A 23,763-nucleotide genomic window follows, 5' to 3' on the forward strand; every position below is an offset into this window, starting at 1 on the left:
TTATGAAGAGGGAGGGTGATAAATTGTTCTCCTTATCCACTGATGAAAGGACAAAAAGCAATGGGCTTAAATTGTGGCAAGGGAGATTTAGGTTAGACATTAGGAAAAACTTCCTATCTCTAAGGGTTGTCAAGCACTGGAACAAATTACCTAGGAAGGTTGTGGAATCTCCATCACTGGAGGTTTTTAAGAACAGGTTAGACAAATCCATGTCAGGGATAGTCTAGATAGTACTTAATCCTGCCTCAGTGCAGGGAACTGGACTAGATGACCTATTGAGGTCCCTTCCAGTCCTATATTTCTCTGAGTCTATGATTTTATCTCTGTATTTGACAGTGGTGCAACTGCCGTTGGAAAATTGTGTCCAGTTCTGGTGCTCACAATTCAGTACAGATGTTGATCAATTGGAGAGGGTCAGAGAAGAATCAAAAGAATGATTAAAGGATTGGAAAACATGCTTTACAGTGACAGACTCAAGGGGTTCAATTTATTTAGCTTAACGAAGAGAAGGTTATGGTATTACTTGATTACAGTCTAGAAGTACCTACATGGGGAACAAATTTAATAATCGACTCCTCAATCTAGCAGAGAAAGGTGTAAAACGATCCAATGGCTGGAAGTAGAAGCTATACAAATTCAGATTGGAAATAAGGCATACATTTTAAACAGTGAAGAGGGTAAGAGGTATAGGTGTTGAGTAAATCTGAGATGAAGGGGTAAGAAGTGGGGGGGGGGGAGGAGGAGGTTGGAGCATACAGTCAATCAGCAAAGGGCAAAGAAAGTTCAATAGAACTGTAGAAAGTTCTCAGAATGTCCAAAGGTCCCTGCTTTGGCTGCTCTGTCCCTACCCACTAGAGCAGGAGTTCTAAAACTGGTGGTCATGTCCCCTCAGTGGGTCGGGAGGTTATTACGTGGGGGGTCATGAGCTGTCAGCCTCCACACCAAACCCCGCTTCACCTCCAGCATTTATAATAGTGTTAAATATAAAAAAAAGTATTTTTAATTTATAAGGGGGGGGGGTCGCACTCAGAGTCTTGTTGTGTGAAAGGGGTCACCAGTACAAAACTTTGAGAACCACTGTGCTAGAGTTTCTGGTTGGGTCCTCTCTGCAGTTTCCTTCCAAGTCCAGATGGTGAGATGGGAATAGGGAGCACACCAGCTGGGACCTAATGCCCCCATAGAGTATGTGTGGCAGCCTCTCTTGCACAGTTTGGGTCTAACGGGGTGCTGGGGGAGGGGTGTCCCTTGACTATTTCTGCACCTATTGGCTGGAGTCTCTGATAAAACATCTCAGGAAAGTACTTAAAAACATGCTTAACTTTAAAGAAACAAAAAAGTCCTTTACAGGTATAGATCATGAGCTTTTGATACATGATATGCTCAGTAGTCAAAAAATTCAATGGGCTATCAGGCAAATGATAATGTTACAAGAATCATGTTATTGTTCTTTGGACAGGCTGTTAAATTGTCATATAAATATTTAAGAGGGGTAGCCGTGTTAGTCTGTATCAGCAAAAACAACGAGGAGTCCTTGTGGCACCTTAGAGACTAACAAATGTATTTGGGCATAAGCTTTCATGGGCTATAACCCACTTGTGTAGTTGCTGGTGAGTATTTGCTTCAAGTTGGGGGGCTGTCTGTAAGCAAGGACGGGCCTGTCTCCCAAGGTCTGTGAGAGTGAAGGATTGTCCCCAAGGATAGGTTGTAGATCCTTGATGATGCGCTGGCTGAACCTCTCCAGCGCATCACCAAGGATCTACAACCTATCCTGGAGGACGATCCTGCAACTCACCAGCAACTACATACCACACAACAGAAACACTAACCCAGGAACCAATCCCTGCAACAAACCCTGTTGCCAACTCTGTCCACATATCTATTCAAGGGATACCATCATAGAACCTAACCACATCAGCCACACCATCAGACATCAAGAATTATAACATTCAAAAACCAGTAGGAGAGCACTTCAATCTCCCCGGACACTCAATAACAGACTTAAAAGTGGCCATTCTTCAACAAAAAAACTTCAAAAACAGACTTCAACGAGAAACTGCAAAACTGTAATTAATTTGCAAACTTGACACCATCAAATTAGGCTCGAATAAAGACTAGGAATGGATGGGTTACTACAAGAAGTAATTTTCCCTCTACTAATTTTCCCTCTGTTGATATTCACACCTTCTTGTCAACTGTTGCGAATGGGCCACATCCACTCTGATTGAATTGGCCTCGTTAGCACTGACCCCCACACTTGGGAAGGCAACTCCCAGCTTTTCATGTGTTGTATATTTATACCTGCCTACTGTATTTTTCATTCCAATCATCTGATGAAGTGGGTTATAGCCCACAAAAGCTTATGCCCAAATCAATTTGTTAGTCTCTAAGGTGCCACAAGGACTCCATATAAATATGTTATGTATTCTTTATTAAGGCCCTACCAAATTCACGGCCATGAAAAATGTGTCACGGACAGTGAAATCTGGTCACCCCCAAGAAATCTATTATTTTGTATGCTTTTACCCTATACTATATAGATTTCATGGGGGAGACCAGCATTTCTCAAATTGGGGGTCCTGCCCAAAAGGGAGTTTCAAGGGGTCACCAGGTTATTTTAGGGGGGTTGCAGTATTGCCACTATTACTTCTGCGCTGCCTTCAAATCTCGGTGGCCGGAAAGTAGCAACTGTTGGTCGGGTGCCCAGCTCTGAAGGCAGCGCCCTGCCAGCAGCAGCACAGAATTAAGGGCGGCAATACCATGCCATGCCACCCTTACTTCTGCACTCCTGTTTTCATAGCTGGGCAGCTGGAGAGTGGCGGTTGCTGACTGAGGGCCCAGCTCTGCAGGCAGCAGTGCAGAAGTAAGGTTGGCAATACCATACCATGGGTCCATAGTAGCAGCCAGTCAGCAACTCAATTATTTGCTTGGACAACTTCCTCTGCCCCCCTCTGGCTTCAGTAGTGCATCCCAGCCAGTCGGTGGGTCTGGATGTCTCCCCCCATCAGAAACTTCATGGGCATGGCTCTTTGTGAGCTAGAGCTTTGCTAACTCCCTTGTCCACTGATTTGGGTGAGCTGCTGCGTGGCAGCCACAGTCGAAGCACTGCCTGGGGACCTGGAGGACTGTGGTCGAGGCCTGTGATCCCTCACAGTATGCTATACACATTGGGCTATGCTAACAATCCTGGTGTGATGCTCACAATATGTTTTTTTCAGTTAATTGCCAATATCACCTTTCAGAAACAGCAGCACAAATGAGATTGTAACTTAAAATTAATTAAATGCATAAGAGTTACAACATCAAATCTCTTCAGAACTTCATATTATGGACTAAGGGAAAATAATTATTAAGTTCAGCACCCTGCTTTCATCTGTCATGGATATTTACCACATGAAGAAGCATGACACTTAATCTTATTAGCATTGAAAATGTGTCCTGAGCATATTAAATATTTTGCAATTTCCCCATCCCCTTTTTGCCCCCAGGAACAAAAGTAAATGAGCAGCAAGAAGGCAGCTGTAAAAGGAGTACTAATGACATCAATATAAAGTGCTTAGCTTTGTTCTGGGTTCATACCCTGATGCATGATAGAGTCTGTGACATGACTTGTCAGCCGTGATGGGCATTTCTGCTGTACCTAAGTGGCATTAGTTCATCCCTCTGAGAATGGGCTATAACAATTTGGATGTAAGCACCACATTAGAAGCTCTCAGAGAGGCTAGGAATAGGAGAGAAATCTAAATGGCTAACTACAGGATATGGTATTAAGCACTTCTGATTCTTCAGTTAAAGGGCATGCAATCACTTGTATACAAAATACAGAAAAGCCTGGGCTTCACGGTGTCACAATACCAAGTATACATTTACAAAAAAGCATGTTATTTACTTCAAAACCACCATTAAAAAACCTCAATAGACAAAGAGGTGAAAAATATATCTACTATTTTTTTTAAACGTTTCTGCCCTAACATCTTATGACAACAGGAAAAGCAAAGCAAACAAAGAAACCAAAAAAACCAAAATGAAAACAACCCTTCCCCCCCCAAAAAAATCCTAAAACCACAGAAACAAAAACAAAACACCCAGAAAACAGAGCGGACTTATTCTCCAGGGGTGCTTTAGTACTGAAAATGCTATTTTCCAGGCCACCGTGTTTATTTTGTTGGAGTGATGTTTTCTTAATAGGAACTTATCTAGTACAGAGTCTATCATGCTGGCTCTCAAAACCTGGAGTCAAACAGAACTCAAGTAGATTTGATGATCTGGTGATGTCCTAATTGTGCTTTGTGGAGAATTTTAAACATAGTTATGATATCGCCAAAGAAGTCAACTAGCCAATCAGAACATTTCTTTGAACAATATTCAAAGTCAGATTGAAATGAAAAGAATTTTACTATTACACTTAGTCCTTATACAGACCCTTTGAACACAAACTCTGACTCATTTAAACAAAAAGAAAAAGATAATGCAAGGGCTATACATTTCTACCACAGATACTTTACACTGGAGATGTGCTATGCCGGTTTGAAAAAGAAAAACTAAACCCTACATATAACACATCACATGTAATACCACAAAGGTGAACTACTGACTCTACTTAAGTCAATGAGCGTTTTGATCCCATGGTGTCCAAGTACAAGCCTCTTGGCATCTGAACATTTAAATCAAATGAGAACTAGAAAAAACACAAGACAGATAAATAGACAGATCTTAAAAGTAGTAGCTGGAGTTTTCCTTATTTAATAACATTGCCATATATAACAGTACTGTAGTGTGAACTTTCCACATATTCAGATTTTTACTTCAATCCTTGTCTAATGGGTGCCCACTTCATATATCAAAATAAATAAAGTAAATAATAATAATATTCTGAATTGACTGAACTGTTTTTACTACACACATAAAGCCTGAAAGAAAAAAAGATGAATAATGTAGGTGTGAATACCAACTTATCTTTGATGGTCCATGGTCTCTTATAACATATTTTGAAGGTAAATTAATACATCAATGTAACTATTACTACTTCTACAGAGGAAACAGATCTTTTTTTCCCCATTATAACACACTTCATTTGTTTCTGGCATAAATCAAGTGCTTGTCCTCTTTCACTACATCTTTGAAACTCACTTTATGACACACACCTTTCATCTGAGACCTGCAAACTATTTTTCAGAGCACAGAATCCTTGGCAATGAAAAGACTGTTCACAGTTGGGTTTCCAGAATAAATTATTCACATTTAATCAATGAAGGTGACTCACTGATTATGAAAACGTGAGTGCTTACTATTCCAATATGGGATCTGTCCATCCTCCTATTACCTAAATGGTTCACAACCCTTGTATATAGTTTTTTTGAAACTAACAATGTTATATACTGGAATATGAACTAATATATTTCATATATAAGGGGTATTTTGAAATTTCATATCCATCTAGGACAACTTCTCATTTGAAATTCTCCTTAAAACTCTAATGAGAATCTGAATCTCAAATTAAGAAAAAATAGGATGCCTAGATCATATGAAAAAAATACTTAGAGCCAAATTCTGACCTGATTTGCAGTGTGCAATCCCATCAATTTCAATGAGATTGTGTGTGGGGGTGGGTGGGGGGGCATCAGCCAGCACAGACTTTGGTCCTTAGGATAAATCAGAATTTTGGCTTATTCCAGAGAAAGATTAGGGGGGAAACAACTAAGGGGGAAAAAAAGAAATATATACATAGAAAGGAGAGGTTACCTTGTACAGTTACTGGAGTTCTTCGAGATGTGTGTCCCCAATGGGAGCTCCATGTCAGGATGTGTGCACATGCATGCACTTTTGATTGGAAATTTTTGTCAGCTGTGTCTGCAGGTCCGTACCTGCAGCCTGGATACTCATGTGTTCCAACACAAGAGTATATTGGAGGAGTGGACCTGCCACCACTTCAGTTTCTTCTCAATGAAGTCCAACAAGAGACTTTGAGGCTGAGGGTGGGTAGTGGAGCCCCCACAGGTCCACGCATTTTGAAGAACTCCAGAAACTGCATAAGGCAAGTAACTACTCTTCCTCCTTTGTGCAGTGTCCCTTTGGGTGCTCAGGAGTCTCCCAACCAGTATCTCCATCATGGAGGAGGGGGCTGAGGAAGTGGATTCAATACAGATCATGGAACAGCATCATCGAAAGCATTAGCTCTGGAAGCAGGCATAAGAGAGTAGCGATGAGAAAATGTGTGTGATGAAGAGCAGGTGGCTGCTTTATAGATGTCTGAGATAGGTATATTTTTCAGGAGAGTCACAGATATAGATCAAGATCTAACCGAGTGACCAATTACCCTTGGATGAAACCCAGTTTCATAGAAGGATAGGATGCACCCGGTAACCCATACAGACAGCCGTTGTGTGGATACTGTATGTCCTTTAATTCTTTGTGCAATTGAGATGAAGAGTTGAGGAGAAGCCCCAAAGGGTCTAAACCTGCTTAGGTAAAAAGTGAGACTCTTTTTATGTGCATTGTATGGAGGCTTGGGGTGAAGCACCAGTAAGTGAATCTCCTAATTAATGTGGAATTCTGAAAAAACTTTAGGCAGGAAGTGAGGGTGTGGTGTCATCTTATCTTAATAGGACACTGTGTATGGTGGATCAGCCATCCAAGCTCCCCAACTCTCCTGGCCAAGGTGATGGCTACGAGGAATGAAATAGCCAGGAAGGGAATGAAAACCCTTGATAGCTCATGTAACTGTCAATCATCATTGCCAATGGTTTGCTGTGAAATCAGGAGAGGATATCTAGTGGGATCCCACAGGGGTCAGACTAGGATCTAGTACTATTAAACATTTTTATTAATGACTAAGATAACACAGTGGAGAGTATGTTTACAAAATTTGCTGGATGACCCCAAGCTGGGAGTGGTTGCAAGCACTTTGGAGGCCAGAATTAAAATTCAAAAAGAACTTGACAAATTAGAGAATTGGTCTGAATTCAACAAGATGAAATTCAATAAAGACAAGAAAGTACTTTACTTAGGAAGGAAAAATCAAATGCTCAACTACAAAATGGGGAATAACTGACTAGGTGGTAGTCCTGCTGAAACTATCCAAGGACTATAATGGATCACAAATTGAATATGAGTCAACAGTGTGATGCAGTTGCAAAAAAGGCTAATATAATTTTGGTGTGTATTAACAGGAATGCTGTGCATAAGACAGCGGAGGTAATTGTCCTGTTCTCCTCACCCCTGGTGAGGACTCAGATGGATTACTGGGTACAGTTCTGGGTATCAGACTTTAGAAGAGATGTGGAAACATAGGCGAGAGCCCAGAAGAGAGCAACAAAAATAATAAAAGATTTAGAAAACCTGACCTATGAAAAAAGGGTAATAAAAGAGGGCATGTTTTGTCTTGAAAAGAGAAAACTGAGGAGGGATTTGATAACAGTCTTCAAATATATTAAGGCTGTTATATAGAGGATTGTAAACAATTTTTCTCTCTGTCCACTGAAAGTAGGACAAGAAATAATGGGTTTAAATTTACACCCAGGGAGATTTAGGTTAGATATTAGGAAAAACTTTTAACTACAAGGGTAGTTAAACTCTGTAATAGGCTTCCAAGGGAGGTTGTGGAATCCCCATCATCAAAGGATTTTAAGAACAGGTTGAACAAACACCTATCAGGGATAGTCTAGGTTTACTTGGTCCTGCCTCAGCACAGGGAGCTGGACTTGATGACTTCCCAAGTCACTTCCAGCCGTACGTTTCTATTATTATATCATGAAGGGACAAGCAGGATGTGGCAGGCTGGGGGGTAGAGATTGATACTGTCAACCCATGTGGTCAGCCCCTGTGATGAAGGTGTGGTGAAGGGAGAGTGCCAGGTATTACACTGTAAAGACCCCTCTGAATGAGAGGATGGGAAGCTTCTCTCCTCTGCCCTCCCCATCAATAATAAATCCCCACCTAAAAACCAAAAACGCACAGGCTCCACAGGAAGTGGTGATGATCGAGTAGGGAGCACAGGGCCATTTTCAGATAAAAAACAAAACCAAGGTAATGATGGAAGGAACTAAAAAAGATCGTATGTCATTTCCCCCAAGAACAAGGATGTCAACCCTGTGCTATGGCTGACTTCTGATTTGGACAATTACATTCTATGTGCCATAAAATGGAGATGTAGAAACAAATGCATTTTTTTTTAAAGTTTTTTTAAATCATTCAATCATAAATAAATAATATGGACCCTTCTCATCTCCTACCCCCAATAGGACATTGCTCACAATTCAAATAGCTGTAATATCTAATGGAATTGATTGATACAAACATCCCATGATATTGTTTTGTATTGAATTGTTAGGTCATCTTGCATAGGGACATTTTGTGTGCTATTTTAATATAAACATGTTTTCTCTTGTTAAATTCATGTGATGTCTTTGACAGGTATATATAAAACAGCCCAGAAAACCTGAAAAACAATATCCAAATATCTTAAGAGTTTGGATAATGTCACAAGGCAAGCATCGCTTTTGTAGCTCCCAGTGGTCTCATCAATATCTCCTGATATTTATATAGCACACTGCTCTCAATGCTGTTTATATCATGCTGTTCAAGTAGCTACAAAGTAAGATGGTTTCTGATTATATCAGTGGAAAATAAGAGAGTGAATTCAGGTAGCTTGGGATCTTACAAAATCTAAATAAAGGTGCAGGTAGGACTTTATTCAGAGTATTCCTGTGTTTCATTTAACACATTCGACGATACTTGCAGACCTTAGAAAAGAAAATGTGTGTTTTTATTAAAATCATATATAAAAATGTCTATTCCCCCTTTGCTCATTTTTATTCCTTGGAAAACTGTGTTTGTAAAACAGGATAAAATTCGTTACCTATTGGTAGGGAGATGATGACATCCGAGATAGCTCAGCTAATAAGCGTTTAGATACTGTGATGATGGGCATCCTAGAAATACCATAGACCGAGAGTTACATTGGACTTAGTTCTACTGCATCTCTATTCCTTTAAATAGAACATTATCATGAAAAAACATACTGTGCACTAGTCTAATATAACCCTCTTTGGACATTAGGTCCAGTATCTGGAATATTTGTTATGAACATGTATTAGAGACAAACTATTTACTAGCATTCTCTACAGATTATAATCAACCTCAAGTTTACTTAAAAATGTCGCTATCGCCTCAGGACACAAGCCCACCATAGAATCAATTACAAGGTTCCACAATTCACAGACCTGCTTTTATACCAATCATTTCCATTAATAGGGAAACTACTAAACAAACATGGCCATTGAAAATTATTAGTAAGACACTTATCTCCACACCAGTATTGAACGGAGGAGAGTCTGACGTGACTCTGTAGCCTCTTTAAAATTGCTTCAGATTTTTTGATCTGTTAAGTTCAACATCCGTAGGGTTAACAGGTCTTTTGCAAATACTTGATATGACCTAGCTAACAAAGCTCCTTATTTAATCTTCCCTTTTTCCCTTTCCTTTCTTTATCTGTCCCCCTAGAGCTGTTTTAACAAAGTGGAAACCCACTTGTTCTCCTGTTGGTCTTATTTTCATTTAAAGAGTACACTAGCAAAGCTACTCTTTAACCAGTTGCTGGTTTTATAGATGAACTTTATTTCAAACTGTCAGTATTTTTTCTTCTAATGCATTTAGATATGGCCTTTCTGAACACCCTAAATTATTTGTTTCTTTAACTGTAGTGACTAACTTACCAATTAAGAATAAACAGGTACCTACATGTTTTGTTGTACTACATTATTTGGAGTACATTGGAAACTGATTTTGCAAGAGGAGAAATGAAATAGACCCAATCCATTAATAACAACTGTCTTGCTGAAGAATTTTCTTTTATTAAAACTGAATCTATTCAGTTCACACAAGCCTACTGAAGTGCTGTAACACATGTACTATTTCTACACTATCATAGTTACATGCATTGAGTAACAAACCACGCTCCATAGCGCTGTATTGCAGAGTACGTTGCAGATGTTCTTCAGCACCTTAAAGGCTTCCAATTGCTTACAAGCCAAACAGCTTGTTTTGGCTCAGAGTCCTCCCTCCCCCACATGGGACTACTTTGATCTTTTTGACGGTTATATGAATGCAATTATATTCATTTTATTGGATCAACAGGGAATGTAGAAAGAACACATTAATCCCACTGTGAATGATGGTGTGAGAAGCTACTTTTAATAGTTTGATCTTAGGGCTCCAAATGTATTTAGTGTGTGCTTGAAATGGAAATATTCACGACGGCTGCAACATGAATTTTCTTTAAAATACATCATAATATTGCCAGCAGATATCCTGCACTATTAAGACTGTTATTCCTTTTTTGCAGCCCTAATTACATGTTATCTTCAATCTCACACTTTGTTCACAAACCGCTCCCACTCCCCAAGTAATTCAAAAGAATGGAAATATATTTGCAAAATGATGCTCCCTCATTTTCCACAAAACAGTATTATAATTTAAACATGATATCTGTTTTACCAAACATCTTTTTATAAGAATGCATTATACAAAATATAGCAGAGCTTGCAGTTACACCATCATGGGTTGTGATCTTGTCAGATCACTCACCTGATGGCGTGTCAGGACAAGCCAGCATTTGATTGGGAGAGCTCCAGAGAACACTCTATTGTTCCAAAAAGCATTGTTGTAGATTCACTAGATAGCACTTTTCCTTCTGATTTAGTGTCCACACCACCATGCTCAGGAATTGCATGGGATACTGGCTTTCAGATGATATTCAAAAAGAAGGCAGTAGTCCAGGGATGCCAAACATATGGCCCAAGGGACAGTTCTGGCCTGTGGAACAGTTTCATCTGGCCTGTTGACTTGCCATGAATTGCCTACACAACCCTGAAGCCTGCACTACAAGAGGTTACGGGGTGTGATTTGTAAAGCGCATCAGTGTGTCGGACTCTTAACTCCCCCACATGTAGACCCTGGTAGTGTGCATTGATATTGTCCTGGTTTCAAACAGGATTACATCAATGCATACTACAGAATATTTAGTGTGTGCCAGCAGGGTCCATACAGGGGAGTTAGAGAACAACATACCAGTTCACTCTACAAATCATACACCTGTAGTCCAGACAAGACATACATTCTTTTTTTAAGATGACTGTGGTTGACCCGTAGCAGTCTTCTCCTCATGTATACATGAGGTTGGGTCTGAATCTCAGCAAGTAACATTAGTTTGTTCTGAATGACCAACCAGCAATGCTGCTCAGCGATCTAGCAAAATTAGCCCACATCAAGTGGCAGGGTATCAGATCAGGTCCTCTCTATGAAATGAGTTTGACACCTCTGTCCTAATCATTTGCAGTCATTTAAGATTCCATTGCACTTTTTGCTAGACTGGGCTGCTTTTTAGTAGTGAATAAAGTGATACTTGTTTGTTTATCAGTTTGTAAAGCACTTTGGTGTCTTTAAAATATTAATATTATTGTAGATGGAAATAAAAAAAAAATTCTGAATTGTTTTTTGTTCAGAACAAAACCTGAAGAATCGGTGCAATCTAAACCATAGAAGAACCTTTATATGTACTAAGAAGAGAAGCAGAAGACTATCATTTGTGACTTCTCTGTTGAAAATGACAAACTTTCTAATAAGCAGAAGGTTAATTTGAATATGTGGGATTCAGGGAAGCACAAGATGGTACTGTATAGCTGCAATGTGAGGACTTAGACTGGCAAATGATTCTATCCAAAATAAACAGCTTACAAGAACTACTCTGATCATCCATCTCTTTACTTTGGCAACATACAACCCAGTTCCCTAAATATAGATCTTGTTTTGTGTACATTTGTGTACTCTTGCTACAATGTATCCATTAAAACGCTGTATTCTGGTTTGCAATTCCATATATGTCTATTTGATTCTTGACCCCTTTCAGTTTCACAAACTTCTTCCAACCCTACAAATCCTTTGGCTTCAGGGACTACCTTTACAGAAAGGCATACAGCATTAAGTTTTTATTCACCAATTGTGTGAAGGAAAAGGTTTAAAAACACTAGAGCATTGTAAGTTTTTTCCTCCCAGGTCAGTACTTTTCAAAAACATAATCACTGGCAGATCAGAGGAGTTGTACTTCTTTCATTTCTCTGAAAAACAGAACACACCTTCTATGGGTTAAATGTTCTGGTTTCCAGAACCTGGTTACAAAAATTGTAAAAAAAAAAAAAAAAAAAAATGTTGTTTTAAATCTATCTAACATATTATAATTAAGAAACTCCATTCTGATGCCTCACTTAGGGTATGTTAAATAAACTACAATTCTATATAACCTTTAAAAAAGTGTTATAAAAAGTTCAATGAGGCCAAAACTGAGCTAGTGATCTTCTCAACTCCCAAGACTTCTCCCTCTCCATTTTTCTGTGGGTGGATAACAAGGAAAGATTTTCCATGGATAATGAAGGAGATTTTCAAAAGGTATAAATGCAGGCGAGAAAGTGGAGTCAAGAGGATGCCCAGATTATGGGCCTGTGTTACTGGGAAAATTGTGATGTTGGAGAAGATTTGTGCCTTAGAAAATCTCCACCAACATCACCATCTTTCCAGTCACTGAAGTCCATAATCAGGACATCACCTTTGACTTCGCTCTTGTTTGGAGCCACACATCCAGGAAATGTCCAAGTCATGCCGCTTCTATCTACACAAACATTTCCAGGACTGACTTTCTGACTGTCAAGACTGTTAACATGTTTGTAAAGGCCCACATTATCTTGTGCCTAGATTACAGACATCTCCCCCTCAAATCTATTCAAAATGTTCCAGCTAGAATCATCTTTTTGGGCTCTGCATTCTAACCATATCATCCCTCTCTTCTGAGTCCGCCTTTTACACCATATCAAACACAAGTTTCCTGTATTTGACTTCAGTCCCTTCGTAGAGTTGCCAACTTTCTAATCACAGAAAAACGAACACCCCTGCCCCTTCTATAGGCCACGCCCATGCCCTGCCCTTTCTACGAGGCCCCGCCCCCTCTATCCCCCTTCCCTCCATTGCTTGCTTTTCTCCACCCTTACTCACTTTCACCAGGCTGGGTCAGGGTGTTGAGGTGTGGGGGGATGTGGGCTCCGGCTGGGGGTGGGGCCTCGGATGAGGGGTTTGAGGTGCAGGAAGGGACTCCGGGCTGGGGCAGGAGATTGGGGTGCAGGATCCTGGTGGCGCTTACTGTGGCTCCGAGGAAGCGACCACCAGGTCCCTGCGGCCTCCAGGAGACTGGGCGGCCAGGCAGCTCTGCGTGGTGTGTGCTGCCTTCATGTCCACAGGCGCCACCTTCCGTGGACACGGTTCCTGGCCAATGGGAACTGCAGAGCCGGTACTGGGGTGGGGACAGTGCGCGGAGCCTTCCTGGTCACCCCAGCACCTAGGGGCCGCAGGAACCTGGCGTCCACTTCCGGGAGCAGCACAGGGCAAGGGCAAGGGCAGGGCAGGAGCTTGCCTTCGCCCCGGGCCCCCACTGCACCGCCAATCGGACTTGTACGAGCCTGGACCAGAGCGGACAGGGTCCCTTTTCAATTAGGTGTTCCGGACGAAAACTGGACACCTGGCAACCCTATCTCTTCGCCATTTAGCCCCAAATACCTATCTGATTTGCTAGATTTTTGAGCTATTGACCCCCACGTTTACCTGCCATTAATGAGACTCTCAATTGCCTACTTCTCCTTCAGTCACCTCTGCACTTTCCTTGTGCTGCCCCACTTGCATAGGAACAGCTCTCTACCAAAATTCATATACCTTGTGCTCTTAAATCCCTCTTTAAATCTTAACTCTGCTGATGTGATGCCTACAAATCATTTCCATCTGGAACTGGTTAGACAAGTGGCAGGCCAAGATTTACATATCCTTCCACTCATCCCACAAACTATTTGTCTGTTCAGACTACAAGTTGCATCCCCTCTGGCACCTAAGCTGGGGGGAGGGAAGGGGGAGCTGTTTTCTTTGTTACATGTCTGTAGATCATCCAGCAAAAGAATTTTTCTTTAAGTCAAGAGCAGTTTCTTCCTCTTTCAAAAAATACCCATAGCCACTAAAACTTGGCTTTGGAAATACAACCTGAGCCTGGTCTACACTACGACTTTAATTTGGATTTAGCAGCGTTAAATCGAATTAATCCTGCACCCGTCCACATAATGAAGCCATTTAATTCGAAATAAAGGGCTCTTTAAATCGATTTCTGTACTCCACCCCGACGAGCGGAGTAGCGCCAAAATCGATTTTATCATTTCGAATTAGGGTTAGTGTGGCTGCAATTTGATGGTATTGGCATCCGGGAGCTATCCCACAGTGCACCATTGTGACCGCTCTGGACAGCAATCTGAACTCGGATGCACTGGCCAGGTAGACAGGAAAAGCCCCGCGAACATTTGAATTTCATTTCCTGTTTGCCCAGCGTGGAGAGCACAGGTGACCACAGATAGCTCATCAGCACAGGTAACCATGCAGGCCGATAATCGAAAAAGAGCACCAGCATGGACTGTATGGGAGGTACTGGATCTGATCGCTGTATGGGGAGAGGAGTCAGTGCTAGCAGAACTTCGTTCAAAAAGACGAAATGCAAAAACATTTGAAAAAACCTCCAAGTGCATGATGGAGAGAGGCCACAATAGGGACTCAGATCAGTGCCGCGTGAAAATCAAGGAGCTCAGACAAGCCTATCAAAAAACAGGAGGCAAACGGTCGCTCCGGGTCAGAGCCGCGGACATGCCGCTTCTACGACAAGCTGCATGCAGTTCTGGGGGGGCCGCCACCACTACCCCACCTCTGACCGTGGATTCCGAGACGGGGATAATCTCATCAGCTACACCTGAGGATTCTGCGGACGGAGAAGGGGAGGAGGAGGAGGAGGACGAGCTTGCAGAGAGCACCCAGCACTCCGTTCTCCCCAACAGCCAGGATCTTTTTCTCAGCCTGACTGAAGTACCCTCCCAACCCAGTATCCAAGACCACGACCCCATGGAAGGGACCTCAGGTGAGTTTACCTTTTAAAATATAAAACTTGTTTTAAAAGCAAGGGTTTTTAATGATTAATTTGCCCTGAGGACTTGGGATGCATTCGCAGACAGTACAGCTACTGGAAAAGTCTGTTAACGTGTCTGGGGATGGAGCGGAAATCCTCCAGGGACATCTCCATGAAGCTCTCCTGGAGGTACTCCAAAATCCTTGCCACAAGGTTTCTGGGCAGTGCAGCCTTATTCCGTCCTCCATGGTAGGACACTTTACCACGCCATGCTTGCAGCAAGTAATCTGGTATCATTGCCTGACAAAGCCTGGCAGCGTATGGTCCCGGTGTTTGCTGGCATTCAAGCAACATCCGTTCTTTATCTTGCTGTGTAATCCTCAGGAGAGTGATATCGCTCATGGTAACCTGGTTGAAATACGGGAATTTAATTAAGGGGACAGAGGTGGCCGTTCCTACTGGGCTGTTTGCCTGTGGCTGAAAAGAAATCCTTCCCTGCAGTTAGCCAAGCTCAGGGAGGGGGGAATTGGCCCCGAGCTTTTCGCGTTTGGCTAGCAGGGATCTTCCCTGATACCAGCCATGCGGTGGGGGGAGGGGTAAAGCGATCATCCAGAGAATTGGATGGGGGGGGGAGGTGGTTAGTTTGTTTTCTGCTGCTGAATGTTAACAGGAAAACCGCAGCACTCAACGGGCTTTGCTTGGTATGTGGGAAAGGAGGGCGCAGAAGCTGAAAGACAATGGCTTACCATGGCCGCATGCAAGCTGAATTCTGTTGCCCGGACCTGCGTCTGTGATCTCTAGCAGCAAAGCCACAGGCGCTCAATATTAAGAGGCAAAATGCGACCTTGCACAGATATCACATGTGCTATGTAATGTGAATAGTGTTGGTCACTGTGAAAGAGTATAAGCATTGTTCTGCAAAATGTATCTTTTTAAAAAAATTCTCTCCTTTTTTCCCCTCCCTCCAGCAGCTGCAAATTCTTCAAGCCTCCCTCCTCCGTCCCGAAGGCTATCACAGATAAGATGTCGGAAAAAGAAGACGCGAGACGAGATGTTCGCAGAAATCATGGAATCCACCCGCAGTGACAGAGCTCATCTGAATGAGTGGAAGGACACGGTTTCAAAGTATAGGAAAGAAGCTAGTGAACGTGAGGACAGGAGGGACCAACGTGAGGACAGGAGAGATGCTCGAGATGAGAGGTGGCGGCAGGAAGATCATAGGAGGCAGTATGCAACGCTGGGGCTGCTGCGTGAGCAAACAGACATGCTCTGGCGTCTGGTGCAGCTTCAGGAACGGCAGCAGGATAACAGACTGCCGCTACAGCCCCTGTATAACCCCCCTCCCCATGTTCCATAGCCTCCTCACCCAGACGTGTAAGAACGCGGGGGGGTGGGGGTGGCTCCGTACACCTTCCCATTCCACCCCAGTGGACAGCCCAAGCAAAAGGCTGTCATTTTTTAAACCTTTTTTTAGTGGCCTTTTCCTTCCCGCCGATCCTCCTCCCAAACCCCATCCGGGTTCCCTCCCTCTTTTTATAATCTATTAATAAAGAATAAATGATTTTTAAATGATAGTGACTTTATTTAGTTTGAAAGCAAGCTGGGGGAAGGGGGAGGGTGGGTTCCTTACAGAGAATGAGTCAATAAAGGGGGCGGGTTTTCATGAAAGAGGAACAAACAGATATTTCACACTGTAGCCTGGCCAGTCATGAAACTGGTTTTCAAAGCTTCTCTGATGCACAGCGCTTCCTGGTGTGCTCTTCTAATCGCCCTGGTGTCTCGCTGCGCGTAATCAGCAGCCAGGCGATTTGCCTCAGCCTCCCACCCCGCCATAAAGGTCTCCCCCTTACTTTCACAGAGATTGTGGAGCACACAGCAAGCAGAAATAACAATGGGGAGATTGGTTTGGCTGAGGTCTGAGCGAGTCAGTAACGATCGCCAGTGACCTTTTAAATGGCCAAATGCACATTCTACCACCATTCTGCACTTGCTCAGCCTGTAGTTGAACAGCTCCTGACTCCTGTCCAGGCTGCCTGTGTATGGCTTCATGAGCCATGGCATTAAGGGGCAGGCTGGGTCCCCAAGAATAACTATTGGCATTTCAACATCCCCAACGGTTATTTTCTGGTCCGGAAAGTAAGTCCCTTGCTGCAGCCCTTTAAACAGAGTAGTGTTCCTGAAGACACAAGCGTCATGAACCCTTCCCGGCCAGCCCACGTTGATGTTGATGAAACGTCCCTTGTGATCCCCAAGTGCTTGCAGCACCATTGAAAAGTACCCCTTGCGGTTTATGTACTGGGTACACCCTGGTGCTCCGGTGCCAAGATAGGGATATGGGTTCCATCTATTGCCCCACCACAGTTAGGGAATCCCATTGCAGCAAAGCCATCCACTATAACCTGCACATTTCCCAGAGTCACTACCTTTCATAGCAGCACCTGAGTGATTGCTTTGGCTACTTGCATCACAGCAGCCCACACAGTAGATTTGCCCACTCCAAATTGATTCCCAACTGACCGGTAGCTGTCTGGCGTTGCAAGCTTCCACAGGGCTATCGCCACTCGCTTCTCAACTGTGAGGGCTGCTCTCATCTTGGTATTCTGGCGTTTCAGGGCAGGGGACAGCAAGTCACAAAGTTCCATGAAAGTGCCCTTACGCATGCAAAAGTTCCGCAGCCACTGGGAATCATCCCACACCTGCAACACTATGCGGTCCCACCAGTCTGTGCTTGTTTCCCTTGCCCAGAATTGGCGTTCCATGGATAGAACCTGCCGCATTAACAACATGATCTCCAAAGCACCGGGGACCGCGGTTTGACAGAATTCTGTGTCTGTGTCCATGTCCATGTCCTCATCACGCTTGTCGCTGCGCTGCCGCTGCCTCCTCGCCTCGTTTTTCTGGTCCTGGCTCAGCATAAACTCCACGAGAACGCGCGAGGTGTTTACAATGTTCATGACTGCTGTCTTGAGCTGAGCGGGCTCCATGCTTGCCGTGGTATGGAGTCTGCAGTGTTCACCCAGGAAAAAAGGCGCGAAATGGTTGTCTGACATCCGTTGCTTTCATGCAGGGAGGGAGGGAGGGGTGAGGCTGTACCCAGAACCACCTGCGACAATGTTTTTTGTCCCATCAGGCACTAGAATCTCAACCCAGAATTCCAATGGGCGGGGGAGACTGTGGGAACTATGGGATAGCTATGGGATAGCTACCCACAGTGCAACGTTCCAGAAATCAACGTTAGCCCCGGAACATGGACGCACACCGCCGAATTAATGTGCTTAGTGTAGCCGCATACATTCGACTTTATACAATCTGTTTCCCAAATTCGAATCATATAAATTCGGATTAATCCCGTAGTGTAGACATACTCCTAGATGGAGCTAGGTGGGTGTATAACTGGTTGGAAAACTGTTGCCAGAGAGTAGTTATCAGTGGTTCACATTCAAGCTAGAAGGGCACATTGAGTGGGGTCCTGCAGGGATCAGTTCTAGGTCCTGTTCAACATTCTCTTCATCTATCATTTAGATAATGGCATAGAGAGTACACTTATAAAGTCTGCTGACAATACCAAGCTGGGAGGGATTGCAAGTGCTTTGGAGGATAGGATTAAAATTCAAAGTTATATGGACAAACTGGAGATATTGTCTGAAGAAAATAGGATGAAATTCAATGAGGACAAATGCAAAGTACTCCACTTAGGAAGGAACCATCAGTTGCACACATACAAAATGGGAATCCTGCCTAGGAAGGAGTACTGCAGAAAGGGATCTGAGGGTCACTGTGGACCACAAGTTAAATATGAGTCAGTAGTGTAACATTGTTGGGAAAAAATGCAAACATCATTAGCAAGAGTGCTGTAAGGAAGAGAAGAGAAGTAATTCTTCCACTCTACTCCACGCTGATTAGGCCTCAACTGGAGTATTGTGTCCAGTTCTGGGTGCCACATTTCAGGAAAGATGTCGACAAATTGGAGAAAGTCCAGAGAAGAGTAACAAAAATGATTAAAGGTCTAGAAAACATGCTCTATGAGGGAAGATTTAAAAAAATGGGTTTGTTTAGTCTGGAAAAGAGAAGACAGAGGGGACATGATAAGTTTTCAAGTACATAAAAGGCTGTTAAAAGGAGGAGGGAGAAAAATTATTCTGCTTAACCCTTAAGGATAGGACAAGAAGCAATGGGCTTAAACTGCAGCAAAAGCAGTTTAGGTGGAAAGAAGCAGGGAAGAGGAGGGGCAGGGGTCAACCGGGGGTGGGAAGAGGTGGGAGGGGTTGGGGCTTGGTAGGAAGGGGTGCAGTGGGGGCAGGGCCTGGGGCTGAGAGGAGGGTTTGGGGGTCCGCAACAAAATTTTAAATAAAAAAGGGGTCCTTGGCTTACTAAATTTTGAGAACCGTTTAGATTCTAAACAGTAGCAATTCTTCTTTGCCTATGTAAAGTATCAACTACGCAGCATTTTTCTAGGGAGACTCAGTGTCATTTTGTCTTCCTTTAAACTGTCATGCTAAATCCTCTTTGATTAGATAGAAACAACATTTTCATAGTTAAACAACAAACCAAAACCATATCAAATACAAAAATTTAAAAAAAATCCAACAATTTGCAAACCACACCACAAAAAATAAAAAAATTAGATGCCTCAAACCCAACCTATGATGAACTGTTTTGTATTATTACATATAACAGTTATTTAATCTTTCTTAAAAAAAATTATATATGAACTGTGTGATGTTGAAAAGAAAAAACTGTTCCTAACGTCTCATAACTGTTGTTCTTCGAGATGTATTGTTCATGTCCATTCCAATCAGGTGTGTGCGCGCGCATGGCCGGAAAATTTTTGCCCTAGCGGCATCTGTTGGGCTGGTCTGGGCGCCCCCTGGAGTCGCGCCTTCACGGGGCTCAATATAGAGCCCTGCCAACCCACCACTCCTTCAGTTCCTTCTTGCCGGCTACTCCAACAGAGGGAAAGGAGAGTGGGTATTGGAATGGACGTGAACAACACATCTTGAAGAACAACAGTTACGAGAAGTGGAGACCCAGATCTGCTTGCGACCAAAGGCCTTGAATTCTGCGATCTCCCAGATGAGCTCCCCAGCCCAAGTCTGATGCATCCACAGAGATGGCTGTGGGGCAGCAAAGGGAACCCGAGAACATCTCCTGATCATCGATTCCACCACCGGAGGGAGTCGAGAACCAAGCGAGGCAGGGTCACGAGCCTCTCCAAGCTGTCTCAGGCTAGGCGATACACAGATGCAAGCCATGTCTGGAGCAGTCAAAGCCTGAGTCCGGTGTGCTGCACCACGTAGGTACAAGCAGTCATGTGCCTGAGAAGTTTCAGGCAGTTTCTCACTGTAGTGGTGGGTAACTGCATGACACCTCAGATTATGTCATTGAGGGCCTGCAACCTCGCCTGTGGCAGGTATGCCCTCACTTGGGTTGAGTCCAGTACTGAGCCTATGAACTCTATCCTCTGGATGGGAGACAGAGTCAATTTTGCTTCGTTTAGGAGTAGACTCAGGCTGTAAAAGGTGGCTCTCATAAATGTGACCTGAGCTTCCACTTGGGTCCTGGAGCAGTCTTTGATCAGCCAGTCATCGAGGTACAGAAACACCTGTACCTGGTGCCTCTGCAAGAAAACAGAGACGACTGCCATGCACTTAGTGAAGACTTGAGGTGTTGCTGACAAGCCAAACGGGAGGACAGTAAATTTGTAGTGGGTACCGTTAACCACAAACCTGAGGAACTTCCTGTGGGGCTGTGATTGAGATGTGAAAATATGCATTCTTCAAGTTGAGGGCGGCATACCAGTCTGCTGGATCTAGTGAGGGGATGATGGAGGCCAAGGAGACCATGTAGAATTTGAGTTTCTTTATGAACTTGTTGAGTTTTCACTGGTCCAGGATAGGCCTGAGGCAGCCTTTAGCATTCGGTATTAGGAAATACCGGGAATAGAAGCTTTTGTGCCCCTGTGCTCCTAAGGAACCTCCTCCACTGCCCCTAGCGATAGGAGAAACTGCACCTCCTGGATGAGGAGTTGCTTGTGAGAAGGGTCACTGAAGAGGGACTGGGAAGTGTGGTGGAAGGGTTGGGAGGGCACAGAATTGGATAGAGTATCCCTTCTCTACTGTGCGGAGCACCCAGCGGTCCGAAGCGATACAGGACCATGCACGGTAGAAAAGGGATAGTCGGGAGGAAAAGGTAAGGCGGGGTAGATCCATTCTCTGATCTCGTGCGCTGTCCCCGACTGCAGCTTCAAAAGATTTAGGGCCAGAGGGCCGCTTGGGCTGGCCAGAGCCCTGGCCAGGATGGGTGTTGCCTCTTCCTGCCACTCCTGTTCCTCCTCCAAGAGCCGTACTGTCGGTTCTGCTGATGGAATATCAGAGGAGGTTGCGGTCAGAAGTGTCTCTGCTGTGTGTCAGGAGTGTGCAGGCCCAACGACTTGAGGGTGACTCATGAGTCTTTCAGTCTTTTCAGACTCTTGTAGGTCTTTTCAGAAAAAAAGTCTCGACCTCAAATGGGAGGTCCTGAATAGTTTGCTGGACCTCGTAAGGGAGCCCCAATACTTGGAGCCAGGAGCCCCTCCTCAGGGCGATCCCAGTCACCATGATTCTAGTGGTGGCATCTGTAGTGTCAAATGCAGCCTGGAGGGAAGCCTGGGAGACTAGCTTCCCCTCTCCACCAAGGACAAGAACTCGGTTCGGAGCTCTGTAAATTTGGCCATCGCCGCACAGGTGTTATATGAGTACCTGCTGACAATGGCCTATTGGTTTGAAATACGGAGTTGCAGACTCCCTGTACAATAGACCTTTCTCCCCAAAAGGTCTAGACTCTTAGCCTGCCTATTTTTTGGGGAGGGCCCTTGGAAACCCTGTCTCTCACGCTGGTTAGCAGCATCCACAACAAGAGAGTCAGGGGGGTGGGTGGGAGTATAAATGTTCGAACCCTCAGGAGGGCACGAAATAATGCCTCTCATTGTGCTTGGCAGTGGGCGGCAAGGAAGCTGGGGTCTGCGACAGGGTCTTGGTCGTGTCCACAATGGTTTTGATGAGTGGAAGGGCAATAAGGGAAGGTCCTGAGGGGGCGAGGATGTCCACAATGGGATCAGCCTCCTCGACTACCTCCTCGGCCTTAATGCCCAGACCCTGAGCAGCCCTGCGCAGTAACTGCTGCACCACTCTGTTGTCCTCGAGTGCTGGGGCTAAGGCTCTTTCCACTAATGCTTCATCAGGTGACGATAAAGAGGAAGCGCTTATAAGTAGCAGATGCTCCCTGCCATCCGCCCCTAGGGGATCCCTTGACTCTCAGGGCAGTGTTGGTGCCAATGGTGCGCTCAACGGTGCCAGGGCTACAGACGCCGAACCAAGTGATGGCGCCGTCATCAGTATGACAGGAGGAACCGTCGATTGAGCCAGTGCCAGTCCCCTTGTCTGTGCCGACGAAGACGGAGGGCCCCTTGCCGGCGTTGGCGCCAGGGCCATCGGTGCCTGCGCCATAGTCGATGTCGACAACGGTGCAGGTGTAGAAGTTGGGCGCGTCAGTGGTGCTGAGGATGTTGCCAAGGGCGGTGCCAGGGTTGAATCCAGTGCTGGTGTCAATGACGGTGCCGCTGTCAGAGGCATTGGTGTGTGGGCAGATGCCGAGGGAAGCTGCATAGCCGATGGTGGGATGAAGGTGGCTGAGGCCACAGAAGATGCCGTGGAATGGTGACCTTGGGTCCCTCCCTGTCCTTGGTGGAAAGCCCGGGGGTCCAAAAGGGCCACTGTGGTGGGTTCTGCCACTGTGGAGGCCACGCCTGGGGCTCCCTCCTGACTCTCCCAGACCTACATCTATGGATCCTACTTCTCCTGGAGTGATAGGAGTCAGACTCTGACTCTGAGGTTTCCGAGATTGAAGACCATGGAGGAGTTGAGCCTCGGTGCCTCGAGTGTTGAGAGCTCGGGGTGCGGATAGGCTCTCTGTCCGAGTGGGCCGGTGCCAAGGGACATGGAGAGGGGGAGCGCCTGGACATCATAGCCAGCTTCCCTCTTGACTGCACTGGGGGGCGGGGTTGGTCCGCCAGCGCTGGAGGTTCTTCCCTCCTCAGGGGCGAGAACAGCACCATAAGGTGCAGGAGGTCCCGAGTGGCTTGGTAAGCCTCCGGCATCAAAGGGAGTTGTAGCTGTTGTGTAGGGGCCGGAGACCATGGGGGACCTGGACTCAACTGCCTGGGCAATATTCGATGCAGCCCCAGTAGGGGATCCGGAGCTGTGGCCAGCCTAGGGTCTCACTTCTCTGGATTTAGCTGGAGGTGAGTGGGTGTCCGGCTTCTTCTTCTTCTGAGGCACCAGCGAGTGAGAGCCTGCTCTCAGCTGGGACTCGTGAGGTGCCACGTTGGCGCTCCGTGTCGAAGATGACGTGTTAGGAGCTGGGTCCCCTGAGCCTAGGTCAGAGTGGGGGTGTAGGGCTGCCTCCATGAGGATCACCTTAAGCCGCTGTTCCCTTTCTTTAGGGGTTCTAGGGCGGAACTCACGGCAGATCTTACAGCGATCCTTTTGATGGCCCTCCCCATGACATCGTAAACATGAAGAGCGTGGATCGCTCTTTGGCTTGCGCTTTGTGCAGGCCACACAGTTTTTAAATCCCAGGGACCACGGCATACCACAGCTCCAGGGAGGCAGAATGGCGGGGGGAGGGGGGGGGAGAGAGGGAACCCCCAACAACTCTATACTAAGAGCTCTAATACTAATAACGGATACTATATACAGGTACTATAGAACACACTTGCTAAGCGAGGGTTAAGGGAAGTTCCAGCCAACTGTCAC

General features: G+C 44.9%; 2 protein-coding genes across 9 annotated transcripts in view; one reads left to right on the plus strand and one right to left on the minus strand.

Annotated features, from left to right (window-relative positions):
* Nucleotides 1-16,494, plus strand: part of LOC122173773 (uncharacterized) — a 36,085-nt gene extending 19,591 nt beyond the window's left edge. Inside the window, exons 3-4 of the mRNA XM_065553117.1 lie at nucleotides 11,499-14,983; nucleotides 15,940-16,494. Coding sequence (XP_065409189.1) covers nucleotides 14,452-14,983; nucleotides 15,940-16,328 — 921 coding nt within the window. The 5' untranslated portion in view covers nucleotides 11,499-14,451 and the 3' untranslated portion in view covers nucleotides 16,329-16,494. The remainder of the gene's footprint in view (nucleotides 1-11,498; nucleotides 14,984-15,939) is intronic.
* The window catches only part of ATG7 (autophagy related 7), a 282,373-nt gene that overhangs the window by 17,652 nt on the left and 240,958 nt on the right, over nucleotides 1-23,763 (minus strand). The window lies entirely within an intron of this gene.

The sequence above is a fragment of the Chrysemys picta genome, chromosome 7 (genome assembly GCF_011386835.1).
Source record: "Chrysemys picta bellii isolate R12L10 chromosome 7, ASM1138683v2, whole genome shotgun sequence".
In the NCBI taxonomy this organism is placed as follows: domain Eukaryota; kingdom Metazoa; phylum Chordata; order Testudines; family Emydidae; genus Chrysemys; species Chrysemys picta.